This window comes from Scleropages formosus, chromosome 5 (genome assembly GCF_900964775.1).
Source record: "Scleropages formosus chromosome 5, fSclFor1.1, whole genome shotgun sequence".
Classification (NCBI taxonomy): domain Eukaryota; kingdom Metazoa; phylum Chordata; class Actinopteri; order Osteoglossiformes; family Osteoglossidae; genus Scleropages; species Scleropages formosus.
In genome coordinates this window covers 14,279,832-14,304,798 of record NC_041810.1, presented here as the reverse complement: position 1 = coordinate 14,304,798, position 24,967 = coordinate 14,279,832, and the positions used below count along the sequence as shown (strand labels likewise).

Here is a 24,967-nt window from a genome sequence, read left to right as displayed (position 1 = left end):
GTTTTCAGCAATCATTTGCATTCCGTTTGCTGAATGAGTCCACCTTTATTTAAACCGATCTTTTCAAATCCTTTTTAAAATTTTGACTAAAATCCCAGACGAGAAAGTAGCGTGAGGGAATTACTTGTATATTTTTCAAATTTTATGTGAAAAATGACTATATACTGCAATTCCAAACGGTACCGGATAACATGAGGCATGTCCCCCAATCGCTTGGTTAGCAGGCAAGTGCAGTCAACAGGGGGGTTTGTGGTCTCTAACCCTTCCATTAACCAAGAACAGACTGTACTGTTATTATTTATTGATGTAGCTGACGCTTTTCTCCAAAATCACTTACAGCAATAAGCTACTTACAATGATTTACCCATCTGCAGAAGGCGGTAGTTTTTACTGTATCAGCTGAGGTCAATTACCTTGATCAATAGTACTAGGAGGTGGGATTTCAACCTGGGTCCTTTGGACATTCTTACCACTGCAACCCCTGCTGTGCTGCGTGTTCTTTCTGGCTGATGAAGGGTGCGGCCGTGTGACACGTCTCTCTGAACACAGCCAGCAAGCGTCAGGCGGTCTGTCTGTGCTCATCCGGGAAGGCTGCTGGGGGGCGGGCCTGCGCACCTGGAAACAGGCCCGCCTGCCGGCTTTGGAGCCTGGTGTGGGGGGAGGGGAGCCGTGATGGAGAGACCCGCCGGTGCGGGCAGTAGATCCTGGCGTAGCCGAGTGGAAAATGAAAGGCAGCCCGCTGAACAGCAGAGAGCTTTCGCTGCCCTTCTCATAATGGATAGATGCAATCTGACTCTAAGTGCCTCCCAGGAGCATAGTGTGGGGGGGGCAGGTTGAGCATTGGGATTGGGTGGTAAGATTGTGACCCTCCCAAAGCCTGTGGGCTCTGGGACCCGTGAGCTGATCTCACCGGTGTGGCCCCCCCAGCAAACTTTTTTCTGCTCTCGTAGACTCTGAAGGTTAATGTCGAGCTTGCAGCACCTTCTGGAAGCGTCATGCGCTGCTGAAACCAGGGAATTAGGCAAATAATGTCATAATGACTTTGGCTGGGGGCACACCGTGCAAATCCCATCCACTCTGCACACATAGAAACAAAATGAGAATCGTGGGGGGCGGTATTTTGATGACGCTGCGAAAGAGAACGCGAAAGTCGGGCGCTGCATCATCAGATCTGCCCTGCGGGACCAGGTGCCTGCACCTCCCTTCATCAGCCTTCATCCTAACTCTCCAGCATCACTCTTCAACATCACTTCTCTGAGTCTTTTTTCAGCCTCATACTTCATCTCTCTAAAGCATCTCTCATCATCATCACTTTCCGGCATCTCTGTTCATGGAGCACGATTGCCTCTAGAAAACGCTGATCTCCGTTCAGCTCTGCTAGAGTAACCCAGAGTTATAATCCTGCTTTTCACACCATTTCCCACCCACAGTGAATCCTGTATGCTACAAGACATTCAGCATTTAAAATTCTTCTACCTCTATTTTTATATATAAATTTTTTTTACTTGCAGCTGCCTATCTCAGTGTGTTACATAACAATATTTCAGTTGTGTAATAAAATAACCCAACTCCACAATGACATTGCAAGTTTTACACCCCTATGAGGAGAAGCTATTACATCTCTGAGTGAAGTACTTAGCTTGAATATTTATTTACTTAATTTATCTGGGAGTTTCATCTAAGTCTGTTTACAGCTTCAAATTCGTACACTAAGGTACTTACACTGATTTACTAATTTTTACTATGTCAGTTTAGGATAAGTACCTTGATCAAGAGTACTGCAGAAGGAGTTGGGATTCAAACCCAGGTTCTTCAAGTGGAAGGGCACACCTTCAACTAACCTACGACAGATCCTACTATTAGATACTCACATAGAAAGTTGACTTCTTGTGAGGTTTTCTCTGATTTTTTTTTTTTTTTTCCCCCCCCTCAGAAATTAGATGCAGGAGCAGCTGCCAGGCCTCAAATGCTTGCGCATAAACGTACGTGAACAGATTTATAAACGGCAACGAATTGCGAATCGAGCAAATTCCTTGGGAAACGTCTCGGGAAAAAAAGTGCCGAGGTCAGCGTTAAGAGCTGTTTTCGTGACCCAGCAGTGAGAGCGAAGCAGATTGATGGGGCTGGACCTGCCATCTGTCACACTGCAAAGGTCACAATCGCTCCTTGGGCGTCGAAATAATGAAACCAACAAAAAGCCTTTTGACTGAACCACCTTACCGCTGTGCTCATTTCTTAACCTTTTGTGGGTTATATAAAAAAAACACCATGTTTAATGTACGTCAAAGTAGTAAAGCTTCGTGCAATTTTAACTGTCCAAAGAAATAATTTTACATAAAGTGGCGAATGATGCCATTGTGCAGCAATCTGTGAGCATCAACTCTGCTGTGCTTTTTTTTTTTAAGTCCAGAAGTGTCTCTGCAATACGACACGTGTCCTTGGCGAACTTTGTTGTGTATAAATATCGAGGACGGGTTGACAGTTTGACGAGAACGGCTGAAAGAAACATGAAGAATAGCGGGATCTCCTCTGGGTGCCGAGTGGCTCTTGTTTGTTTCTGCCCCATTTCGAAGCGCCGTTTTCCATGCGTAGGTCAGCGAAGCGCAGAATCCCGGAGCGGCGTCAGTCTCGGGCCCTCAGAAGTCGCCCGAATCAAAGGCTCGTGGAAGCGGCGCTGTTGCGGCTCTATGCTCCCGGCCCAGAAACGAACCCTCAGGATGGCGTCGGCGCGCTGCCAATCTCCCAACTTTGAGCAAGTTTCTCTAGGTTACACCAGAGCACATTCACCGAGCCCCGCTTTAAATAGGCTCCGTTCTTTTCCTGTCTTTCTCCGTTGAGCTGCATTGTGGGTAATGCCCCCTGAACGCGTTCCTTTGTTTGCGCGTCAGTGCCTCAGCTCTCCGAAATGATTTTCAGAGCATCTTCCATGTTTATACAGAGCACCTTTTGTTAAGCTGAAGCCCTCTGTTTAATTTCACTCCTCGGATCAGTTTTAATAGCGATAACAAGGCAGAATCGCTTGTGGCCGATGCCGGAACAAGAAATGGTGTGTGGATGCGCGGCGCCCGAGGAGCGCCTAGGGCAGTACCCTGTGGAAGCGGTGCCCTTTGAACCGGGTGGAGGCGGGTAGCCGCTCGCCGAGTTGCCGCGCAGTAAATAAAACCAGAAGGGAAACTGGCGCTCCCACATCGCTGTGAGGGAAATTGATTCTGCAGGGAGAAACCTGGTTCTGATCCTTTCTCCCGGTCAAAGAGCTCCGCCGACGCCGGGTCCGACAGCACGACCCCGGTGGGAAGGAGGAGGACGGAGAGGCAGCAAGCCTGGGGCCCTGTACTGTCTCATAAAGCGGCTCGAGCAGCACAAGAAACGGCGTTAAAAACCGTAGGCTGAGCGTTATTGTACACGACACGATCAATCAGCTGAGTGTGAGAACAACCCACATCTTCCCACGGCGTCTTAATTCTGACCTTCCTCAGACGGTGTAAATCAATTAATTTCGGTGTGGGAATTAGTATCCCAGACACATCCTCGGTGCACGTCCCTTTAAAGTGACAGGATCCTGCCAGGCCTTGAGCGATTTAATTAATCGGCGTGTTCTTGCCATTAGCAGTGTGGAAAAAGTTATCAAAGTAAGACTTCCAAATAAATCTGGGAATAATTAATTGGCTTAGACACCATCACCATTTCAAAAGTCCAATCAAGCAAGACAAATAATTCTATTTATAATAACTTATTTGTGTTTCTTCTCTTTCTTCTTCACAGAGAAGACTGGAGAAACTTTCTTGAGTGTTGAGGATTTATACAAATCTACCTACCTACCATTAAGGTTCATAATATCGCTCGTTTTTGGGGAAGTAAAGTAAAATACGAACTTACCTGTGCAGTGTTCAGTCAACTATTAAAAAGATTATTAACAAAGAGTTTGATTTGCTTCCTATATACCTGTTACACACACCTGTTTGCCTCCTATACCTGTTACACAAGTCTGAGTTTGCTTTTGATGAACACATGGGATATATATTGATTATCCTCCATGATCCATCATCCAATAATATACATTTTATACCTGTGGTTGACACAAGTTGTCTAACTTCTGCTAGAAAAGTTAATGTCTGACCTACATGATAATTGTAGTGAATTGTAGGAGATTTGGTCTCCTTTGTGGAACTTCTTATAGAGCTTTACATGATCATCCCTGCTTTGTACGGTAAGCTGATGTTTCCATTTTACCGTGATCCAGTTGTGTTACCAATTTTAAAATCAGTTTAAAGGTAATGTAAGTACTCTATCACTAAAGATATCACAGACCAGCTATACCTGTGTGTGTAGTGAACGATCATAACCTGAGCGAGGGGAAGTCCTCCCTTTGGGCTCAGTGTGGCCAGTTATGATTTCAATGTTCCGTATTTTTAAACTTCAGATGACTGACAGACAGATGAAATCCATGGATCTGGCTAACATAAACTCGTTAAAAATACCAACTCTAAACTTCTTCACCCCACTTATTGACACATATCACGGTACATAAAGATGCATAAATTGCCAGCTAAGCAAATTTTCGCTTTCAGAAGCACACATTAGACAAGCGTTCTACCCGTTTTGAGCATCAACAGAGTTGCATTTGAGCAAATTGGCAAACTAGGTGGCCTGTTTTTCTTCTCATTGTACAAAAGTTTTCTATAAAAAATAGAAAGTATTTCTTCACTAAAGAAGATGCAGCTTCTCTACCTCAAAGAGAAATTCAAGGTCTTGTGCAGGAGACATACATGTACAATATGACTTTAAAGAGAAATTATACATGTTCTGGAAGGAAGGTCTGGATAAAGCTGCACAGGGAAGGAAGGAGATTTATCATTTTCAACACTTTTTACCGGTATTAGTAATATTGTCAACAGAACGATTAGTGCTACCATTATTAGCGATGTTACTCATATTAAGTGGGGAGTCATCTCTCTGCTGGCCTCAGGAATCGGTCCCATCAGTGAGATCAGTCCACATCTGTTTTATACCATTACTCAGTAATGTCACAGTAGCCCAGACCCATAGAAACAGGTTGACTTGCCATCTTCTTGCAGGCAGTCTACCACCGCCATGAGATCTTTACCTTGTCTCTGATGCCTTGTCGAATCGACTCCCTCTCCGCCTCCATCCTGGCGTATTTGGCCTTTCGCTCCTCCTCCTGCTGCCTCAGGGCCTCCTGCCGTTCCTCCTCCTTCTTTTGGGCATCGGGGTCCTTCTCCTCTTCGCCACCCAGCATCTTCCCCATGTCCTTGGTGGCCCCTTGATATGAACAGGTGGGAAAGACAGAGGTTTGGGGGCAGGAATTTCATCACTGGGGTTCAGTTTTCAACTCTCAATGGTACCAGCAATTTAAACATGTAATAAATCTTGGCATCTGCTGCAGGAAGTGTGTACAATATTGCTCAGTGTTTAAAAAAGCACTACTTAAATATTCTTAAAACTGAAAAGAGATCAAAATATTTCCCAGAAAGAAAGATGAATTAATATTCTTTCTTCAGATGACTCTAATATATGAACATGGCTTTTACGTTGCGCACCAGTTTTGTTACGGCGATAACAGGTCTGCAATGCATGAACGGTCCAATTTCTCCGGCGCTCAGCCACATAATGTGTGCACACACACGGACAGACACGCCAATCATCCAAGAATTAATTCTCTAGTTCAGCACTTTCTCCTTCCATCCATCAATGGTACATACACAACCGCTACCCTTGGCAGCGCTTACTTTATGGTTAGTTTATTCAAATGAGCCCCTGGTCCCCTCAACCAATCAGTCCTTCTAAGGTCCCACCCACATGGTCCTTGAGCTCCATCACTTTACAGTCACACAGAGGGCAAGAAGACTGAATTTCTTGCCTCGCTCATGAGAAACATACCAAGGACATGGCCATCTGGGCCATCGGAGCCCATAATACCCCTGGGGTTGCTGATGGGGCTGCGTGCAGATTTGTGCCATGCAGACACTGGGCTGAGAATTTATCCTTACTACAGACAATGTATGAGCTCATCCTTCAAAAGAGCCCTTTGAAACCCTATGGCATGAAGAATAAACTCACGGCAGACAGACTTCTGATACAACATTCAAACCCATGACTCAGTACACCCTGGGACTCTAAGATAACTAAAAACACTTAACATTAATGATTTTTTATAAATGATTAATTTGTAAACTTTAATAACTAACCAGATGTTCTCATTTCCTGAAATTTCATTGAAGTTCAGTCTTAAGCATGCCACATCTGTCCAGCCCACCGAAGGAGGGAAAAAAAGTACGAACCGATTGATTAAGTTCACAAAGCCGGAAAATGCCACTAATTGGGAAAAAATGCAATTAAAGGATGCGCATAATGGGTATTGAGACATGTAAAAATTCACATTTCGGTTCAGCATCAGCATGTTCTTCAGTGTATGGCTGAGAGCTACTGCTCCCCAGACGTTTCCAGTATAAGTTTGATGCTTTTGGAGTGGTACTCTGAGGAAGAAGAAATAATGAAGTTGTGATGCTGCAGTTACTCAAATGGCAGATGAACTTGAAAACCTTAAAGCTGTGTTATCCTCATCACAAATGTATTACATATGAGTACAATGCTGCAATAAAGCAAGCATGAGATACGATTACATCATTTCAGCGTTGGTGCATGCCTTATGGAAATGTAGACATAAATACCTTTTCCTGACGGTTTTGACTCACACAAATATGGTCATAAAGCTTGTTTACATTGCAATTAACACTTAGAGTGTTACATCTTGTCTATTCATATTTTACTGGATGGAAAAACAAGTATGCAGCAGGCATTATCTCAGAACACACCTTGTCTGTTGAAAGGTGCGCAGCACGTTTCAAGGTTTCATTAGGTGTCAGGTATGGCCATTTATCCCTAGAGGACAGTTCCTTTAAGAAGAGACTCAGTTTGAGAAATGGGCAGGGGGTTTTGACTGTGGTCAATTTCTCTCTGGGCTTATTCTAAATTTATATATAGACACACAGTTTCTGAAACCGCTTGTCATGAGCGAGGTTGTGGCGAGCCAGAGCCTAATCCGGCAGCACAGGGTGCAAGGCAAGAGGGGGAGGGAGCACACCCAGGATGGGACGCCAGTCCGTAGCAAGGCACCCCAACCGGGACTCGAACCCCAGACCTGCTAGAGAGCGGGACCAGGCCAAACTGCTGCGCCACCACGCCCCCACACTCTATACAGTATAGATCAATTAGTTAATTAATTGAGCTGATGGGCCTTTTCATTTCTTTTAAACTTGAATGAGCCCGTAAGTCTGCACTTACTAATTGTCAGTCTGCTACCTGTGAAACATTTTATTTATTTGATTCATTCATTTATAAAATAGTCTAGTTTTAACATTATGGTATTGTGGTGCACAGCGCTCTGGGTTTGGATAGGGCGAAGAAGGATGCACAGGCAGCATTCATAATGAAGGTTTTATTAAGACACCGGCACACAGGGAAATAATGCTCTTGGTCCGAGGACCCCGTTTCCTCAAGGACCTGCGCCTCAAGCCAGCCTTCCCAGCCTGCTTAGCGCCCCCAGGCTTTATTTTCTTTCTCCTCCTGGCAGATGCAGTCATATTCCCCATACGTCACACAAATCCAACCAATTACAATAAACACATTTCCCACTCAGGTCGTTACAGTACACTTTTACCTTACCTTACCTATATATTTTTAGACTTAAGCACTTTGCTGAATTCCTGTTATTTGTTCATTTTAGCTGAATCTGCCACTTGGGCATTACACCACCTACTGCCATAACTGCGGAATGTGTTTAGTGGACTGTGCCATAAGCTGTCTTGGCTATATATGCTATACATGCTATAACAACATCTTGACCTATGACAAATGACTCGGTCGTAGGTACTGATGAGCTTGAGCTTTAGTTTCCTGTGACTTTGGGAGAAAACAAGTGTTTCTGTAGCTTATGGGAAATGACCAAGTCATTTGTGGTTAAAGCAACAATCATGTCCCGTGGGCTGGATCTTGCATTACAGCATGAGGCTTACAGTGCTAAAATAAGTAGCCCTTTTAAATCATTTATCCAATTTGATGGCTTGTATTCTACCACAACTCTTCTATAGTTACACTCATGGGTAATTAAATCTGATCATAAAGACTGCAACGCAGCTATGACACAGCAGTGCTCTGTTAGGGTGTTTATGTTTGAAAGCATCATAAGCTCTGTGTTGCGTTATGAGTACTCAGCATATTATATAACTCACAAAAAACTACTCATTTACATTGAAAAAACTTTTATAGGGACAGCATGCCGAAATCTCATGCAGGTTTTCACCTTTCAGTCATCTGTTAGATGACCACTTCAGGACCAACATATTGAAGCCATGTCTAAGTTTTGAACCTACAACCTTCTGGTTGATAGACCACCTCTCCTGGATTTGCATTCATGCAAACACAACTACCTTCAGTTTTGGCCCATGAAAGATCCCCAGGTTGATTGTTGGGTCAGAGAGGCCAAAATGGTCTGTATGTGCCATGTATGACCCAACTGCATGCGGCCTTAAAGGACAAGTTTAATGGAATACGGTACTGCTATGTCTTGGCTGACGTTCAGAACTGTCCCCACCAATGGGAGCTTTGCCTGTCTTTTCACAACAGGAGCTCCAATACAAGTGCCGATGGTGGAAACGGCAGAATGCATGTTTGAGATGCACTGCATTTCACAAGAACAGGCAGAGCAGCTGTGCGTGTTACCAAGTGCATTTTGGCATCTTTTGCAGCTGGCTGCATGCGTGCGTGTGTGAGTGACAGCAGGGAGAGAATACATACCTATGTGTTTGTTTATATGTGTACATATTTGTGTGTACGTTTCTGTTTTCTGTCCCTCTATGTAGAGGTCACTGATCTCCCAGGAGTGACCATAGCAAAGATCGTGTGTTCTCACAGATGGAGTCCTAAAACCCCCTTGGTACCCTCAATTCTCATGCCCTTCAGTCCCGTATGAAGGTAGTTATCTTAATGCTGGCCGCCATTTATTGCTTCTCTGCTACATGGTAATCCGTGGATGGTTGATCCAGACATGCCGGTGCTGTACCGGTGTACACTATTATCCTGAGGCAGCGGTGTCCTTTCAGAAGCTTATGTTTATGGATCTTGATTATGGAAAAGGTCTGCCCTTCAGAAGTTTCCACTTGCTCAAGGACAATGATGAAATTATGCATACAGAGTAGTGGCCCCATTGGTGAGAAACCTAGACACCCTCCAGCCCCTGGATTTCTTCAAGGTTTCACGTCTAACAGGGAGAGGTAGAGTGGAAGTAGCTGAATTATGGGACAGGATGAGAAAAGGGAAGCCTTGTATTGCAGGAACCCTCAAAAGGCAGAAGGATTTAACCTGATTTCCAAGTGGCAGGGAGGACAGGGCTGAGAGACAAGCTCGTATCTATGTCAGCCTCCTGGAAAATAAGGGCAAAGCTGTCCGTAGGCACATCGCCACCGCTTTTTAATGACCCATTCTCTGCTGCTATCTCACAAATGCAGGCTACCTTGCTTTTCAGGCCACGGTGGCACTGAGATGAGATAGCAAGCGGGCGCAATACACTGCTTTGGCACTGCACGTGGAGGACGGCGGCCGTGCTATCGGCTATCAGCCCCTTCCAGTAGTACCGGATGTCCACACCCATCACGGGTACCCTTGAAATGGCACGTCAGGACAGGGCCAGCATGAACAGATTAACTGGGAAAATTCTGTAGAAGTTCTGTGCCCTGGATGGACAATGGGTGCCATCCCTAGAGCAGCAGGACACGTCAAGGGGCCAGCAAGGGCTGAATCTGAATGTAGATGTTAGGGAAGGAAATGGGCCATAATAGGGCTTTGGCTTGAGGCTCATTGGCTCCTCAAACCTACACCTTCATTAGCAAAATAATGGCTTTCTTGCACCGGCAGGCCAGTGGTTCTGGTTTCCAGTTAGGGCTCATGGTAAAGCATTACAGGTGCTCAAAAATGATTACCCACAATTCAGTGTCTTGATGGCATGCAGCTCCCAGAAGAAATGAAACAATCCTATTCTTAGTGTCAAGACAAAGTTGGGATTTGATCGAAGGGCCAGCGCTGACGGTGAACTGAGAACTCAGAACACGAAAGAGCAGTGAATCCAGGGACTAAAAAAATGTATTACTCCTTTGCGGATTTAGAGGAAAATCATGTTTTGGAATTTTGACTGAATTGGAACTACATCCATATATGCTGTTTCCATTGGCAGCAGCATGATCCCTCCTCCAGTGCAGCTATTTAAAGAAAGGAAATTCCCAGGTATAATGTGATCTCTAAACAAACGCCAGCCACTGCGCTCCTCGACAGAACCATTAGTCCTCTCTGGCTCTAATCTCCCAGGGTATTGACCTGCATTGTGACTGAAATCCTGAAATGTTTAATAGCTGCCTTCAGCTTCTGCCAACAATTAACGGCTGAGGACCAGCCATCCGCAGCTTCGCTCTACAGGACATCTAACCAGTTCTGTATGTTGGTCTCCTTCTTAAATTCTTAGAACTTTAACTGGGAGATGAGAAATGTCAATCACAACACTTTTTTGTGAAAAAAATGCAAAAAACTGCTGGAATGCATTGGGCAAAATATACAGCAGGTGATGTAATGTTCTTGGATTCAAATCCTCACTCCTGCTATAGTACCCTTGTTCAAGGTACTTGCCCTAACTTGATACAGTAAAAATCACCCAACTGTTTAAATGGCTGAACCAGGTAGCTGTATAGTGGTTAGAACTGCTCCCTTTGGATCAGAAGGTTGCTAGTTTCAATCTTGCCAACTGCTGTAGTACCCATGAGCGACTCACTTACCCTAAATTGCTCCAGTAAAATTACCCAGCTGTATAAATGAGTAAATACTAGTTGTAGGTAGTAAGTCTCCTTGGAGAAAAGTGTCAGCTAAATGAACAAATGTAAATCTCTTCTAGTAGCTTAGTGTAAAGACCTTGGCGAAAGCCATCACCTAGGTAAAGGATAATAACAAAAAACACATAAAAAGATTTCTCCGTGAGAAAATGTAGAAGGAAATGACATTAAAAAAAGTATTTAATTGTATGGACCAAGGACACCAAGGGACATTACTAGCTATGTTATGACTTCTATTGGACCCTTGGTACAAAAATAGTTTGCCTTTGTGCAATGTTGGCAGTAGAATAAATTCAAAGTAGCTTTCAAGGGCAAATGGAGGAAAACTGGCTATCTGACCCGCGAGGACAAGCGCAAGGAGCCCTTGTAATAAGCCTGTAGTCAATATTTGCCTCTCCTGGTCAGGCAATATCTTTATTTCTGCAGGGAAAGAAAACTTGCTTATGAAAAGCTTAAATCAAGATTTCCAAGAAAACAGTAATTAGTGTCATGCCTGTAGGTGTATTCCACCTAAAAGACGTTTTCAGTAATCTCTCACCCTTGGATGCCAAGAAGCTGAGATCTAATGTCATGGGGACTTGAATCAACAGAATTACGAGGGCAAACAGCTACACTGTCTCTGCTGTTCATTTATGTTTCATGCATAAACGAATGTAACTTTGAAAATAAATGGTGTCCGCAGCATCGTACAACTTGGAGTTGTTTTATTTTTCCAAGAAAAAAGTTACTTTAAAAGTGATTTACTGATATTTGATACGAGCAACAAAAGCAACAAAAGCAAAAATAATAGGAAAATATAAAAGCTGAAAGCTGTGTTGGGATTCATATGGAACAGAATACAATCTGGGTTCGACATATTACACCCGCATCACACACACACTTGCCGAAGCCGCTTGTCCCAAGCGGGGTCGCGGCGAGCCGGAGCCTAACCCGGCGACACAGGGCGTAAGGCTGGAGGGGGAGGGGACACACCCAGGATGGGACGCCAGTCCGTCGGGTTCGACATATTACCCTCTGACAAATTACATTACACCAAATGTGTATTTTTAACGCAGCTTTTTAGCATGTTCCCTTTCAGAGGTAATTCCACTGCAAGCCCTGGATTCCATTTCAGGTTTGTGTTCTTTTAAAGTGTTGCCTAACCACAAGTGAAAGGCCAAGCCAGTGATCCCTGTGACAATGGCTAATACCTGATCACAGGCTGACTTTTGGAAATGGGTAAAGAACTGACGGAAATGACGGCTGTACCATGGCACTGAACCCAGGGGTAACACTGTAAATTAAAGGACAGGGATTTAATAACACGCTTTCGCCCAGATTGAATCAAATCAGTCATGAGCCATAACCATTTAGTTAATGGAAATTTATTGATATTCTGCATATCAGGTTTTCAAAAAGGAAACAAGATCAATTAGTAATTTTCAACATCCTACACTGCTAAGATTATTCTCATAATTATCTTTACGTTTTACAGAAAATAAATGAAGCAAACAACTGTTTGGTATCAAATTAATCTGCTGAAAGTCGAGGTATGGCAGCTGATTTTTCCAGATAGGATTATATGACCTTATTTGTCAATAAAAAATTAATTATGCTTCAGGGATCCACTAATGGTATATTTCTGGGCTCGTGGATTTTCCTTCTGCTCAACAGCTGTAGGAAAACGCTCACTTGCAATGTTTTTCCACAGTAGCAAAAAAAGAAAAAAAAACACTTTCAACCCTCAAGTCTGGCACCTTTGGGCTGCTCATTACTCAGGGAATTGACCCACTTTAAAAATAACCATGACTGTTTAAAATAACACCTCTACACAGCCAAATCAGAGACTGCATTCATGATCTAGCTTCACTTCTGCACACAAACCTACTACTAGACCACTGGACTGTCAGTCCCAGCAAGAGTAACTTTACTTATTGACTTCTTACTCAGCGGCATTGTGGATAAATCGCAGAAATGTGTTGAATTGTAAACACTGACCATCAATAATGAATGTCAGGAAATAGCATGGTGAACGAGGTAATCCACTAGTGTGTGTTCTTGCTCTGTACCCTTAAAGATTGCTCCAGTACAGTACCAGGCTGGCAAAAATTCTGTGTCTCTGTCTATGCACCCTGTTAATGTGGAATATAGATTAAACTATAAGTTAAAAGCATATATACATACCGGAATGCTGATCAAATATAAAAATGGTCTTGATTTTTGGTTAACCAACTTCATCATGCTCCGCTTCCTATATATATGTTTTGTCAAATGTGAACAGGAGGATAGGCAAAATAGTGCAACTCTCAGCCTTGGGCAAAACCTTCATTTAAATCAAACTTGTGCTCCACATAGCGACCATTTCAGTTTGTGACGCTCTGCTGGGGAAACGTGACTGCAGAAGAAATAATTACAGTGTTTGCGGCTGGACTGTTTCTCATCGATTCGCTGCAGTGCAGTCAAGGTCACGCAAGTCGCTCAGCCATTAACAATTTTATTGAACACTAATCACTCCCTCTCTGACGGGAGGGGGCCTGGGAAAGGTGGCAAGCTCGGAGGGTTGCGTGTGCGTGACAGACCCGTTTACTCACTAATCACGGTTACAAAGCCGCTGGCTCAAGAAACGCTGGGATCCCCTGCAATATGAGAAAGTAACCCCTCCAGCAGTTTTAAAGGCGAGAAACCTCTTGAATTATGATAAGAATTCATTACAGTGGAGCGACACAAAGCTCGAGTTCATTCGGTATTGTAGACGGCCAAACCGTGACAAGTGGAATGGTCCATGTTGCATTCAAAGGTTTCCACAAGTCTGCCTGTGAATAAATTCAGCAGTCTTTTTACTGTCATGTGTTAGAAAGACCCGTTGCACCCAAGATGGGGTCTGTACAAAAGAGTCCTATAAAAAGACTTTGCACATGTCACCTTCACCGCGGCCCCTTTGTCTGAACACAATGGATCTTTCAACCGTGCCATCAGTCTCCAGATATCTGCTGTCCTTTGAAGGTGCTCTTTGGGAAGGTGCAGTCTAAGGTCACACTAAGATGAGATGCTGAGATTTGGTAACGCTTGCTGTTGTTGCTTGGAGGCTATTCTGCTCCAAATACCAAGAAATCTCAGAGCGGTCACAAAGGTGCGGATGGGGGGGAGTGAAATGACGTGAGAACAAGTAGTCCAAAGCAAGAGCCTGACTTGCTGACTCATGGTCAGCGCTGTCCTTCTGATCATCTGGTGAATTGACCTCGCTCAAGGTCCAGCTCTTCAGGACCAGCTATCTGTGCAGTTGTCCTGCAAATTTTAGATCTCACAGTTTCCCTGAGCTCCTGTTCTTGCTTCTGCGACTCATGAGTGTGACCCATAATGCATCTAAAATTAGGTCAGAACAGGTGCCAAACCATTAAACGAATGCAGGGCACAACGAGTAACCTTTCCCCATCAACATAAAAGAATGTTCCTGTGAAGTGTCCTCTTCATAAGCAGTGTCTGGTGTTGTATATTACTGGTGAACGAGTCTTTTAGGGGCTCATGAGCGCTGAAATTCTGATTACTATGCATTCCCACCAAATGACACCTCAGCGCTCAGTATCTGCTCGACAGCGGAACACAGCCTCGTGTAACTTGGTTGCCACGCCCTCACAAGTTCTTCAAAACGAGATGTTTTTCCGGCTGGGTGCAGTCGCCATGACGATGGTCCCTATTTCCCCCACAGTTTGAGTTTAGCTAGTTCCTGTTAACGCCATCATGTCCATTACAGAAGGATGTTAATAACTGACGGCGCACGTGGGCGTCAGCAGAAGGAAGGCTGAAGTGCTTATAGCTCAGCCCTCTGTCCTAATTCCCTGCTGCTCCTGTGGGTATAATGGGGTGGATTGGTAATGGAGGCAGAAGTGGTAGGAAAATACTGGTCCAGGGAGTGAAGTAGTGGCAGAGATCGGTCTACGGTAAATTCTGCAGACACACAGTTCCATTAGCAGGGCCCATGTTGTCTTCTGGAGTGCTGCAGGCTGCCATAGTATGCAGAGCGATCTCCTGCCATCAAGGGTACACTTCCAAAGCTGGTGGATGAAGCTACAGTGAATGGGTGTTATCCTTCAGTGCGCAGTTTCTTTTTTGGGAACGGTGCCTCTGCATGGTTAGTATCTTAGTCTGGGATGAAGTCGTTGGAACCTTAAAGTGGATCTACTTTTGTGTGGGTGGATCCCCTGAGTGGACAATATTCCAGTCAGGGGTTCCTGCAGATGGTGGAGGGAACAGCAGAGATGCTTTCGGGGGGCAGTGGGGTGGAAGTATTGTACTGTCCATATGGCCTCCCCCCTGTGCAGAGGGATCGATGCGTCACCACAGCTGACAGGAGCAGCTCACTCGGAAAATTAACCTTTGAGCTGCCCGCCAGAGCCACCCGCTCGTGCCTGCAGATCCGCTTCTACTGCCTTCCGTAGAGAGAGGATGCAAGCTCCCGGTGCCATAAAAATGCCAGGTGTGGATTTATAGAGCACATGCTCGTGGTAAAAGTTCCCTACATCACGCAGACAGACAACCAGAGCCATAAACAAGAGGAACTCTGTACTGCGGCAAAAATGGCCACTCCTCCTGCCTACCCGTTCCATCGTTCTTGGGTAAAAGTGCCGCTCTTTTACCCCACCTTTCTACCCCATGCCAACAGCGAGCAAACACTAATTAATCAACATGGTGCAGATTGCCTTCTCTCCGTTTTCTTCTGCCTGAAGGAAGCATTTGTAATTAACAGCTCCGAGTGCATGCCGGCGTTTGCATTCCAATGAGCGCTTTTGCACCCTAAAAGGCTGGGATATCGCTTCTGCTTTGCCCTCATTAGTGGATCTCAGCAAGACTCTCACTCAAGAGACGAGAAAGCGGTCCCAGCTCGACTGAGGCCCACGTGAGCCAGCTGGGCGTCACATGACCGGGGCCCCCCGCGGAGCAGGCTAGGGATTTGCGATGCTGATGGCGAGGAAAGTCATGTGATTTTTTGCTCAGGCTTCACGGTTGATCTAATGATGCCACTTTGTAATGTCAGTTTTCCCTCCTGGAGCATTCTGCTCATCATGCACTATATTTTTCCCATGCATTTTTAATACTCTTGGTGCAAAAGAACATTTTTAAATAATTAATCACGTCTTGTTGGGAAATAACAGAAGCCTAAATTATTTTTCGTTTTTTCCAGTACAGAGGCTGACAATAGCATGTTATCACATCTGACCGAAAACCTGGGCGAACTGTTGCTGAATGCAGCACAGAACATTTTACCCACAGATGTTTAACTGAGGGGGTGCGGTAGCACACTGACGCGGTAGATTTTGCAGGTGCACCCTATGTGGTGGGTCTGGGGTTCGAGCCCTGCCTGGGGTGCCTTGCAACGGACTGGTGTCTTGGCCAGGCTGTGTCCCTTTCCCCTGTGTTGCCGGGTAGGCTCTGGCAAGCGAGGTTGACAAGCTGGGTTGTAGACGTTGGTTTGTTGTTTAACTGAATGTGTACGTTGTTTAACTGAGACAGTGTCATTGTGAAAGTGACATTACGATTCTGGAAGACACATCACTGTTCTGGAAGTGATACAGTTATGATATAAGATTTCTGGTTAAATGGCATCTTTTGTTGGTTGGATTCCAGCACTTCTCAGGGACTCGGATGAGTAAACTGTCTCTAAGCCACCTATTCATAAGACCTGGTTTCAAACCCTCATCCCAATGGTTATCAGTGGTGAATGAGTTCTGTCGAAAAACTTCACACTTTCTTTTAAATATTTAGCAAATACAATAATAGCACATTTAATAGTTTATCCGTAAATTTTGCTAGATCTTTGGTGAATGCAAATTACAAACTTAGTACTTATTGTAGGTGTACATGCAATTCTATACAAAAGACACACACACAGTCTAAGACTGCTTGTCCCAAGCAGGGTCACAGTGAACCAGAGCCTAACCCAGCAACACAGGGTGCAGGGGGAGAGGACACACCCAGGACAGGACACCAGTCCATTGCAAGGCACCCCAAGCTAGACTTGAGCCACAGACCCACCAGAGAGCAGGACCAAGCCAAGCCTGCTGTGCACACACACACACACCCACACTTTCTGAACTACTTGTCCCATACAGGGTCACAGGGAACCAGAGCCAACCCAGCAACACAGGGCATAAGGCCAGAAGGGGAGGGGACACACCCAGGATGGGACACCAGTCCATCACAAGGCACCCCAAGCAGGACTCGAACCCCAGACCCACCAGAGAGGAGGACTGTGGTCCAACCCACTGCACCACCGCACCCCATACAAAACAGTTTTCCTTATTTTAAATGGTGTTATTTAATGTGGCACATTTAGAAGTTGTTGGAGGAAACTCTGAGCTGGACTTTAAGCTGCCAGGATGTACTAAAGTGTAAATTATGAGAGTACACAGCAAACAAGCACATTAGCAGTCTGATCTTCACAAAATTGGCCTGGTTTGGCCCCTCAGATTAATATTTTTTGTTGAGATTAGACTCTGAGATGGAACTACTGTACTCAATTGATCCAACGATTGATCGTTTTTATCACTTGGATACAGAAAGTGGGCTGTTCCTCTTTCATCCATATAGCATTAATTAATGTTTTCTTCGAGCAATTTGCCATTTCAAATTACTGGCTTCCATCCATTTTTACAGGAATATTTTAAGTTCCATGGGATAATTGTATTACACCGACACTTTTGCAAAGTCTGCAGCGGAGATAAGGCACACTGTTGCAGGCAGCGCAGGTCGCACCTCGGCCTTCGACACTCCAGTCGCATCTGTGAATTAGATGGCCATAATCTGCTCCCTGGCTGCTATGGCTAAATTAAGGTCCAGGATGGTGGTGAAGATTTGACAATTAATTTAAGCACTTTGGAAAGGAGGCAGCGGTCCATGGAGATGGGGCAGCTTCCTTGCGCTGCACTCTGAGCGAAAAAGTTAGAGCCACTGCCTCGAATTTCAGTCACTGACTTATAGCACAAACGCCCTCTGCAGTGACAAATGTCCCCAGGGAGTCCATCTGCCTGGTATTTGCCGTTCTTTCAACCTGCTGTTCCTTTGTGTCGTGCATATTTTTCCTTTGCTTTTTTCCTCAAATACTGCGTATTGCTGTGTATGGATTCTTTGTTCTCTCAATCACCATTTCCAATTCCGCTGCTGCCATCTGAAACAGACTGGGAAAGTCTATATTCAAATTGTGCAGCCCCTCTCTGAATATATTTAACTTCTTGCCTGCTGTGACAGTAAGACTAAGGAACTGGGACCTGGGCCGGTGATGAAATGGTCTAATTTAGCATGTCTGTCATAGTGCCACTTCAATTTACCAAAACTGCCCCTCAGCCACAGAAAGGCATCTAATGAGCTGCTTGGCTGCGGTGCAATTTTTGGCTGACAGCCGTCAGTCTAAGAAACCAGTCTGACCAAACAAAAAGATTACCAGTGTGCCCAGAAATGAGTCACTCACCAGCTTCCTTTAATCCTGAAAACATCCCTCCCTGTCTTTGCAAAATCTCTGAATTTTCATTCCTGCAAATTAAAAATGTTTTTGCTCTGAGAGTCATCTCACTGGCATTTCTAAATGAAAAAAATGTGATCCGAGCACAAACACCAGGGTACCGGGCAGCTTATTGTTTTCATCGCTCAAATCTGTTTGACAAATTCAAAGTACCATTATGTTTTTAGTGTGGGAGGCTGGTAGAATAGGTGGTTAAGGACTTGTCCTTGTAACCAGACAGTTGCTGGTTCAAATTCCACAAAGGGCTCTGGTATTGTATTCTTGAGCAAGCAATAAAAAGTGTGTTTCAACTAAGTAACAATAGTAATGAAAACAATGTGTAAAGAAAAGGGTGTAAGCACCTGTGAGCATGGAACTTTGACTAACTGAAGTGTTGTGTATTTGCAGTTTTTTCCTTCACATGAATTCGGTCAATAGGTTTTCAAGGTGATCCGACCGAGCTGACTGAATGCTTTGTGACGAAGCAGGACTCAGATAAGGTGTGATCATGCAGGGAAACGCAGACCAGCCATCCGCCAGGTCTCCAGCAGAGCAACAGAGCCCCCAACAGGGATGGCATCTTCCTTTGGTTGTCCTAAAAAAAAAGGTGCTGTTGACTTACGTTGCTGGCCTCTTCTGAACGCTCCTTTGAGCAGGAGTGTTTTCATGGGCTTTTATCACTCTGCGCACCTTTGAATCACGAGTGGCTCCACTTAACACGCATGTGATTACTCATATCAAACCGTTAACTGCAGCAGTGATAAAAATGTCTCATTTCCATGGCTACTGGGGACCTGCCAGCACGAACACTGCAAAAAATTGTTTGGATGAAGATGAGCTGATCTTATTTAATACATGTAGCAGGAAGCACAGGACATAAACAAATTGACCTCTAACCCAAAGGGTCACATAAGTCCGTGAAGTGTTTCTAGATAAGTATTCGGGCATGAAAAGGACACTTTGGATAAAAGAATCAGCTAAACAATATCATATAAGGATCATAATTATTAATTTATAGTTGATACCCATATAATTAAAAATCACATGGTTAACATGTATGCTGTGTGGTAGAATCCAGCAACAGAGTTGAAGGTAAAGGGGTCACCAGCAAGTGTTGATCCAGACTCTTGGGGTTTTGGAGCAACACGTTAAACGAGGACAGAAAACCCAATTGCAAAAATTGCTTTTTTATTTTAATTAAAACAATTTCTGTCTGATTTTGCTTTCATGAAATTTTTAACGAATCTTGAAGCAAGTCAAGAAAAATAATTGTTGTTTATATGTTTCAGATATATTTGGTTAGATGCTTCATTACTCACTTTAAGCAGTCAAAGTGAAATAGTCAATTTGGACCATTTTAACACGGAGATGTCACAGCGGAGTGTTTTCATTAAAATGAGTGTGTCATTTGAAAAATGACAAAAAAGGCACTTTGAGAATGCATTGCCATTTTAATCCATCTGTTATTCACCTTATTCACAACGTGAGTTTGGAGTTTTATTCTTGCATTTTGCTTGAAATGAGACTGTCCTCTTGAGCCTTGAAACGACATGCAGTTTTACATCTGCTTGCCCAAAATATGCACCTTGCTGCATACATTATTAAGATTTCCTGCCAAATCTCTTGGTGATACAAGAACCGGTGCAGCTGCTGAATCTAAGGCACTAACCAAATGGAAGATTGGGTGAATTTTTACCCCATTCCCCTGCTGTAATAGCTTTTACCACATATTTTGAAACTGGAGTATCCATAAAGCTTGGTTGTGTCACTGGGGTGCCTACATCTCCCCTCAGTAACTCCCACAGAAACTCCCACATCCTACAGTGAATACCTCAATGGCACCAATAGAAAACCTGTTTGCACAGACCAAGGACCTTCGACTCTCTCTGGGGCCTCCATTATTCTTCTTGGAATGTGGGAGAAATGGTTGGCGCTTTTCCTTTAGTCAGGGAGCCAAAGGCCAAAGACTAATCAACATTCACTGCCGGGAAAGCAATGCTCTATAGACTTTTATCATGACACAACCCACATGTGCAATAAAATGTACTATTAAAAAGGTACGGCGTGGAGGAAAAGTAGATCACCAAGGATGGAACCTTGACCTGCTGGTATTAAGTACTGTACAGCATAGTTGTTTGCCCAAGGTGGTGAAAACAGTTGGTAGTTCAATGAAAGTTCTCTTTCCCAAATATCTGTTATGACAAAAACACATCCTCTGTTTATCACAGAGATGCACTATAAAGGAAAACAAGTTGGATTTTATTTGTGGGAGTCGTAGCCAGAGCAGCAACCCCTTTTTTACATGCTGTGTCTGTAGAACTCAAAGAAATGTAAAACAACAGAAATAGGGTAAATATGAGCTCAAAGACATGGGAAAGAAACTCAAAAGCTATGCCATGAAATATATCAGCCAGCACTAGTAATAAAGGACTTTACAAAGTTTTTAAGAGGCCTTCCTACTTCCAGATCATCAGTAGCTGTGGGCCCTTACTGCTCTCTTCATTCCCACTGCAAATGGTTTTTAAATGAAGACCCAAACGAGACGCAGGTGTTCCCAACATTACTGACTGAAATGAAGAGGATTGCGTAGGTGTGGTCTCTCCCGTTTGTGTTGCCAAGGACACCATGTACCAGACACTTGAAGGCAAAATTCTGAACATTTCAGGAAAATATGTAATGAGAGTAGCTATGACGATACGCAGTATCTTAAGCTATGAATGGTATCATGAAAGCTGCTTTTCTGAGAGCAGGTGGCTGGAAACTTTTACCACATCAAGAGTGAATCAGATGGAAATATCAGTGAGGCTGATTTCCAATTTAACGAGAGACTGGAAACTTTCATCACAGGCTCTGAAGTGTCATCTTGCTGTCTTCCTGGTCTTGCCAAACTTGAAGCAGAAACAAGACAACTGAAAAACATGGTGGTAAGTTCAAGATAGACCTGAGGTAGGATTTGGCATCAGTCACAGCTGAAGTCTAATATTACTTATTGGCAATGTCATCCGGTTTCTGCTGATGGACAGCAATAGCTGGAGATTCCAGTTATTTCTGGGTCAAAAAAGAAAAACACTCAGAAATACTTATCCAAGAGTAATGGAGGTGAAAAGGTGTATTTGTAGTCACAAGAGCTGATTTTCCTCATGTCCTTGGTCCAAATGCAGCCGTCTATAGGTGTAGCGAGTACTTCTGCTGAAGTACTTCTCACCACGGTCTGGGAGGTAGTATTAAAAATGTTTCCATTATAGCTCTGTCATCTTGTCCAGAGATGGGTTTTTCACCCAGTGTGCAACAATAGATCTGTTCCCCCTGCCCTAAATGCGGGAGGCAGCTCGAAACAGGAATCGCAATTCAGCACGGCGCAGAAGGTTAAACAAGTATTACCACCCACTCCGATTTCCTGAGAGGGAACAGGTGGTGACTCCTGGGAAAACCTGTCGGTGTCTCATCACGAAGGCGTTGCCTCTGTGACAGAAACCTTTTATTCTTTATTTTTTATTTTTACAACAAATCCACTCTTTGACAGTTCCCTTCAGCACAAAAAGGATGGGTTGCCTTAGCTGGTTTACGCTCAAGGAATTTCCCTGCAGCAGATGGCAAGTGATGTGTTCATGACTCGATGTCCAAAGGGTCTTTCGTGACATCCCCTGCCAGGCTGAGTGGGCTCTAGGTATGGCTGGACCCCTGAAGGAGCTTCCCAGCCAGGTATGAAAGCCCCACAACCAGTCTGCAACCGGCTGTCATCCGTGCATTCCACCTGCTGGCCCAGGTGCTGCTATAGCTGGGAGCCATATGGCAGTTAGCTGTGCGGCACGTGATGACATCACTGCAAATCCACACAGCCATGGGGTGTATGCGTGTATGGTTGTTATTAATTGCTCAAAAAGCTGGATTATACAGTGCTCGTATGCACAGTATACTCTATATCGGTAATGTATTTTAGGGGCTAGGCCGTGGACAAACAAATGTCAAAGTGTAGTCATCTTGTTTCAAAACCTACATGATGAGTCACAGATTTGAACTGATCTGCTGGAAACTGATTTCTGTTCAGGTCTGCCATTCGGTGAAGGAGTCTGATGAGGAGAATGAGGTACCATGTGTTCCCAGCTCTTCCGCAGCAGTTCCTAAAGATGAGGGACACTCGTGGGTTGCTTTGCTTTCACTCTTCTATTCAGTTTGTCCCATTCAGGTGTTGCCCACAGTGCTCACATGTACTCACATTTCAAAATGCATGTAAAAGCTGAATGATGCCGAAAGCAATGAGTATTAAAAGGGCTGTAAGGAATCATATTAATTTTAGGCAAATGACGTAGAGCACAAACTATGGCCAACACAGTACTGCATTTCTGGCACAGAGACAACATCCAGGTTAAGGCGGAGATCAAACTCATGCCGATTGATTGAGATTTTGATGCAAGAAGACAACGCTCCCCAAAACAATGCACTAATCTCTTTACCTCCTCCAAGAAGCCAAGACCGGTCTCTTGCCACTGGCCTCACACGGTTCATTGGACCCCAAAGCCCAACCCATTCACTTGCAATGGTAAACAGTCACGTAAACAGGATTGATCTGTTCAACTGACCTTCAGGCAAAGGCTGCGTCTCTGACAGTAAATATTTGCGGCTATATGACGGAGAGGGAGAAAGTGATGAGCACATCCCAGGGAGTGCGGTTTGGGGTGCATTAATTCTGCAGGAGCTGGGCTTTGACTTTCAGGGACGGCATATTTGGCCTTGAAGGGAATGAGGATGGTGGAAAATGGGGGGGGGGGGGGGGCAGCCGCCTGGGACTCCGGTCTGGAGAGCGTCAAGGGCAGGAGCTTGGCGGCCAAGTGGGATGACGCACTTCTCCTCTAGGACAGCAATGCGGTTCCGCCCTGGTGACCTGCTGTTGCCTAACGACGTGCATCCCCCCCGCCTTTGTGTCACCTCCGTCAGCCCTCCGTGCTCCTCGTCCTGATGGAACCGTTTCCCAGACGCTGCCAGAGCGCCTTAATTGCTCTCAATTTCCATACAGAAAGCACTCTTCTTCAGACACTCGCTAGGCTCAGAGAGCACAAACACACACACTTTGTCTCTTCTTGCTATGCTTACGCCCCAGGCAAGTGAGCACAGGTATCACTGAATGCAGAGAACGGTTGGCTGTTTAAAGTATTAGTGGAGCAGGCGCTGGATTGAAGAGGGAGAAGAACAGGTAACTTGAAGATTTCCTTTTCTGGGACCATACTGTTGTACCCTTGAGGAAGGCACTTTACATGAATCGGTCAGGTAAAAATACTGAACTGTATTAATAGTATTAGACTGGATTAAAGCATCCTGTATACAGCATAGTAGTTATAATGGATTCAGATTCAAGAATAACAACAACAACAATTCCCCAGCCATGCTTGGCCAAGACTGCAAATGCCTGCTTACATCATATTCATCGAGTGCCTCCCAAGTAAGCAAATTGTTCTGGAAAAGAGTGTCTTGCCCAAACATGAAATATGTTATGTATAAAATCAGAAACGATTAACGTAGGTAATCATCTTTTAATTAAGGTAATCACATTTCAGCTCCACTGAGACATTTGGAGTTTCTCAGTTTGCTCCCCAAAGGCTCTGTGTTGCTGTACTTATGGAGTAACCCTCCTTGAAATGGGTCGCATTGCTCTCAAGTTTGTCAACAATTCTTCTGTTATTTTAATTATGTATTTGTTTAACCGTCCAAGGTGACGTAAAATGTTCGGTTTGTGAGATACTCAGTTATTTACCTATTTACCTACGGGGGGGTCATTTTTACAGTATCAGTTCAAGGTAAGAAGCTTTCTCAAGAGTACTACAGCAGGAGCAGGGATTTGAACCCAAGAGGTGTAAGGCGATGACTCGAACCCCTACAACGCCAGCGGCAGTCCTATGTTAGTATAGTAGTACTGTCTGTACAGTAGTGAACACCACAGGAAACCAACACAGTGGGTTCCTGCGCTGTGGAGTTCCGAAAGGGCAAAGGTTTTATATTTTTATTGATCGATTGATTCTTACTCTTGTCTTTGCTGAATTTCCCATCACAATGGAGCTCCTTTGGTTTCCTCTAGACTGCTGAGCGAAGGAAGAGGATCGACATTTAACCTAAAGCGTCATGTGAACTGGAGAATCAATATTCAGAAGACCTGTAACAATGTACAGTATAAGAGTGTATCTGTGGAATCCTAAGCCCAGCAACCCCTCTCTGCATCCCTGGATGCAATTATAGCACGTGGCTGATGTCCCGACAGGCATTCCTGCGACATGTCCTCCTCCGACTGTCACTCCCGCTTCCTGAAGTGTTTCCATTAACTCAGCAGAACCGCGATAACAGCAGACAACCGCAGACGATAATCGTGTCAAACTAATGAAATGTCAAGCATATTAAAATGAGAGGAAGGCATGCAAGGCACGAGTAATAGACTCTCAAGTCCGGGTGGCTCGCTGTTAGGTTACCCCAGGTATGTCTGCAAGGGCGTGTAAACCTCTCCGGAATCCAACAAGCGCTTAAACTGCTTTAAAGCAGAAATGGCTGAGGTTCTCTAAGTGAGACCCTGCAAAAGAGACCACTCTTCAAGACCATCTTCTGCTCATGCCAGCTGTAG

General features: G+C 44.5%; 1 protein-coding gene across 2 annotated transcripts in view; it reads right to left on the bottom strand.

Moving 5' to 3' along the window:
• Window positions 1–24,967, bottom strand: part of cplx1 (complexin 1) — a 35,942-nt gene that overhangs the window by 4,760 nt on the left and 6,215 nt on the right. For both annotated transcript variants that reach the window (XM_018759661.2, XM_018759662.2), the window contains exon 3: window positions 5,105–5,280. In XM_018759661.2, coding sequence (XP_018615177.1) covers window positions 5,105–5,280 — 176 coding nt within the window. The remainder of the gene's footprint in view (window positions 1–5,104; window positions 5,281–24,967) is intronic.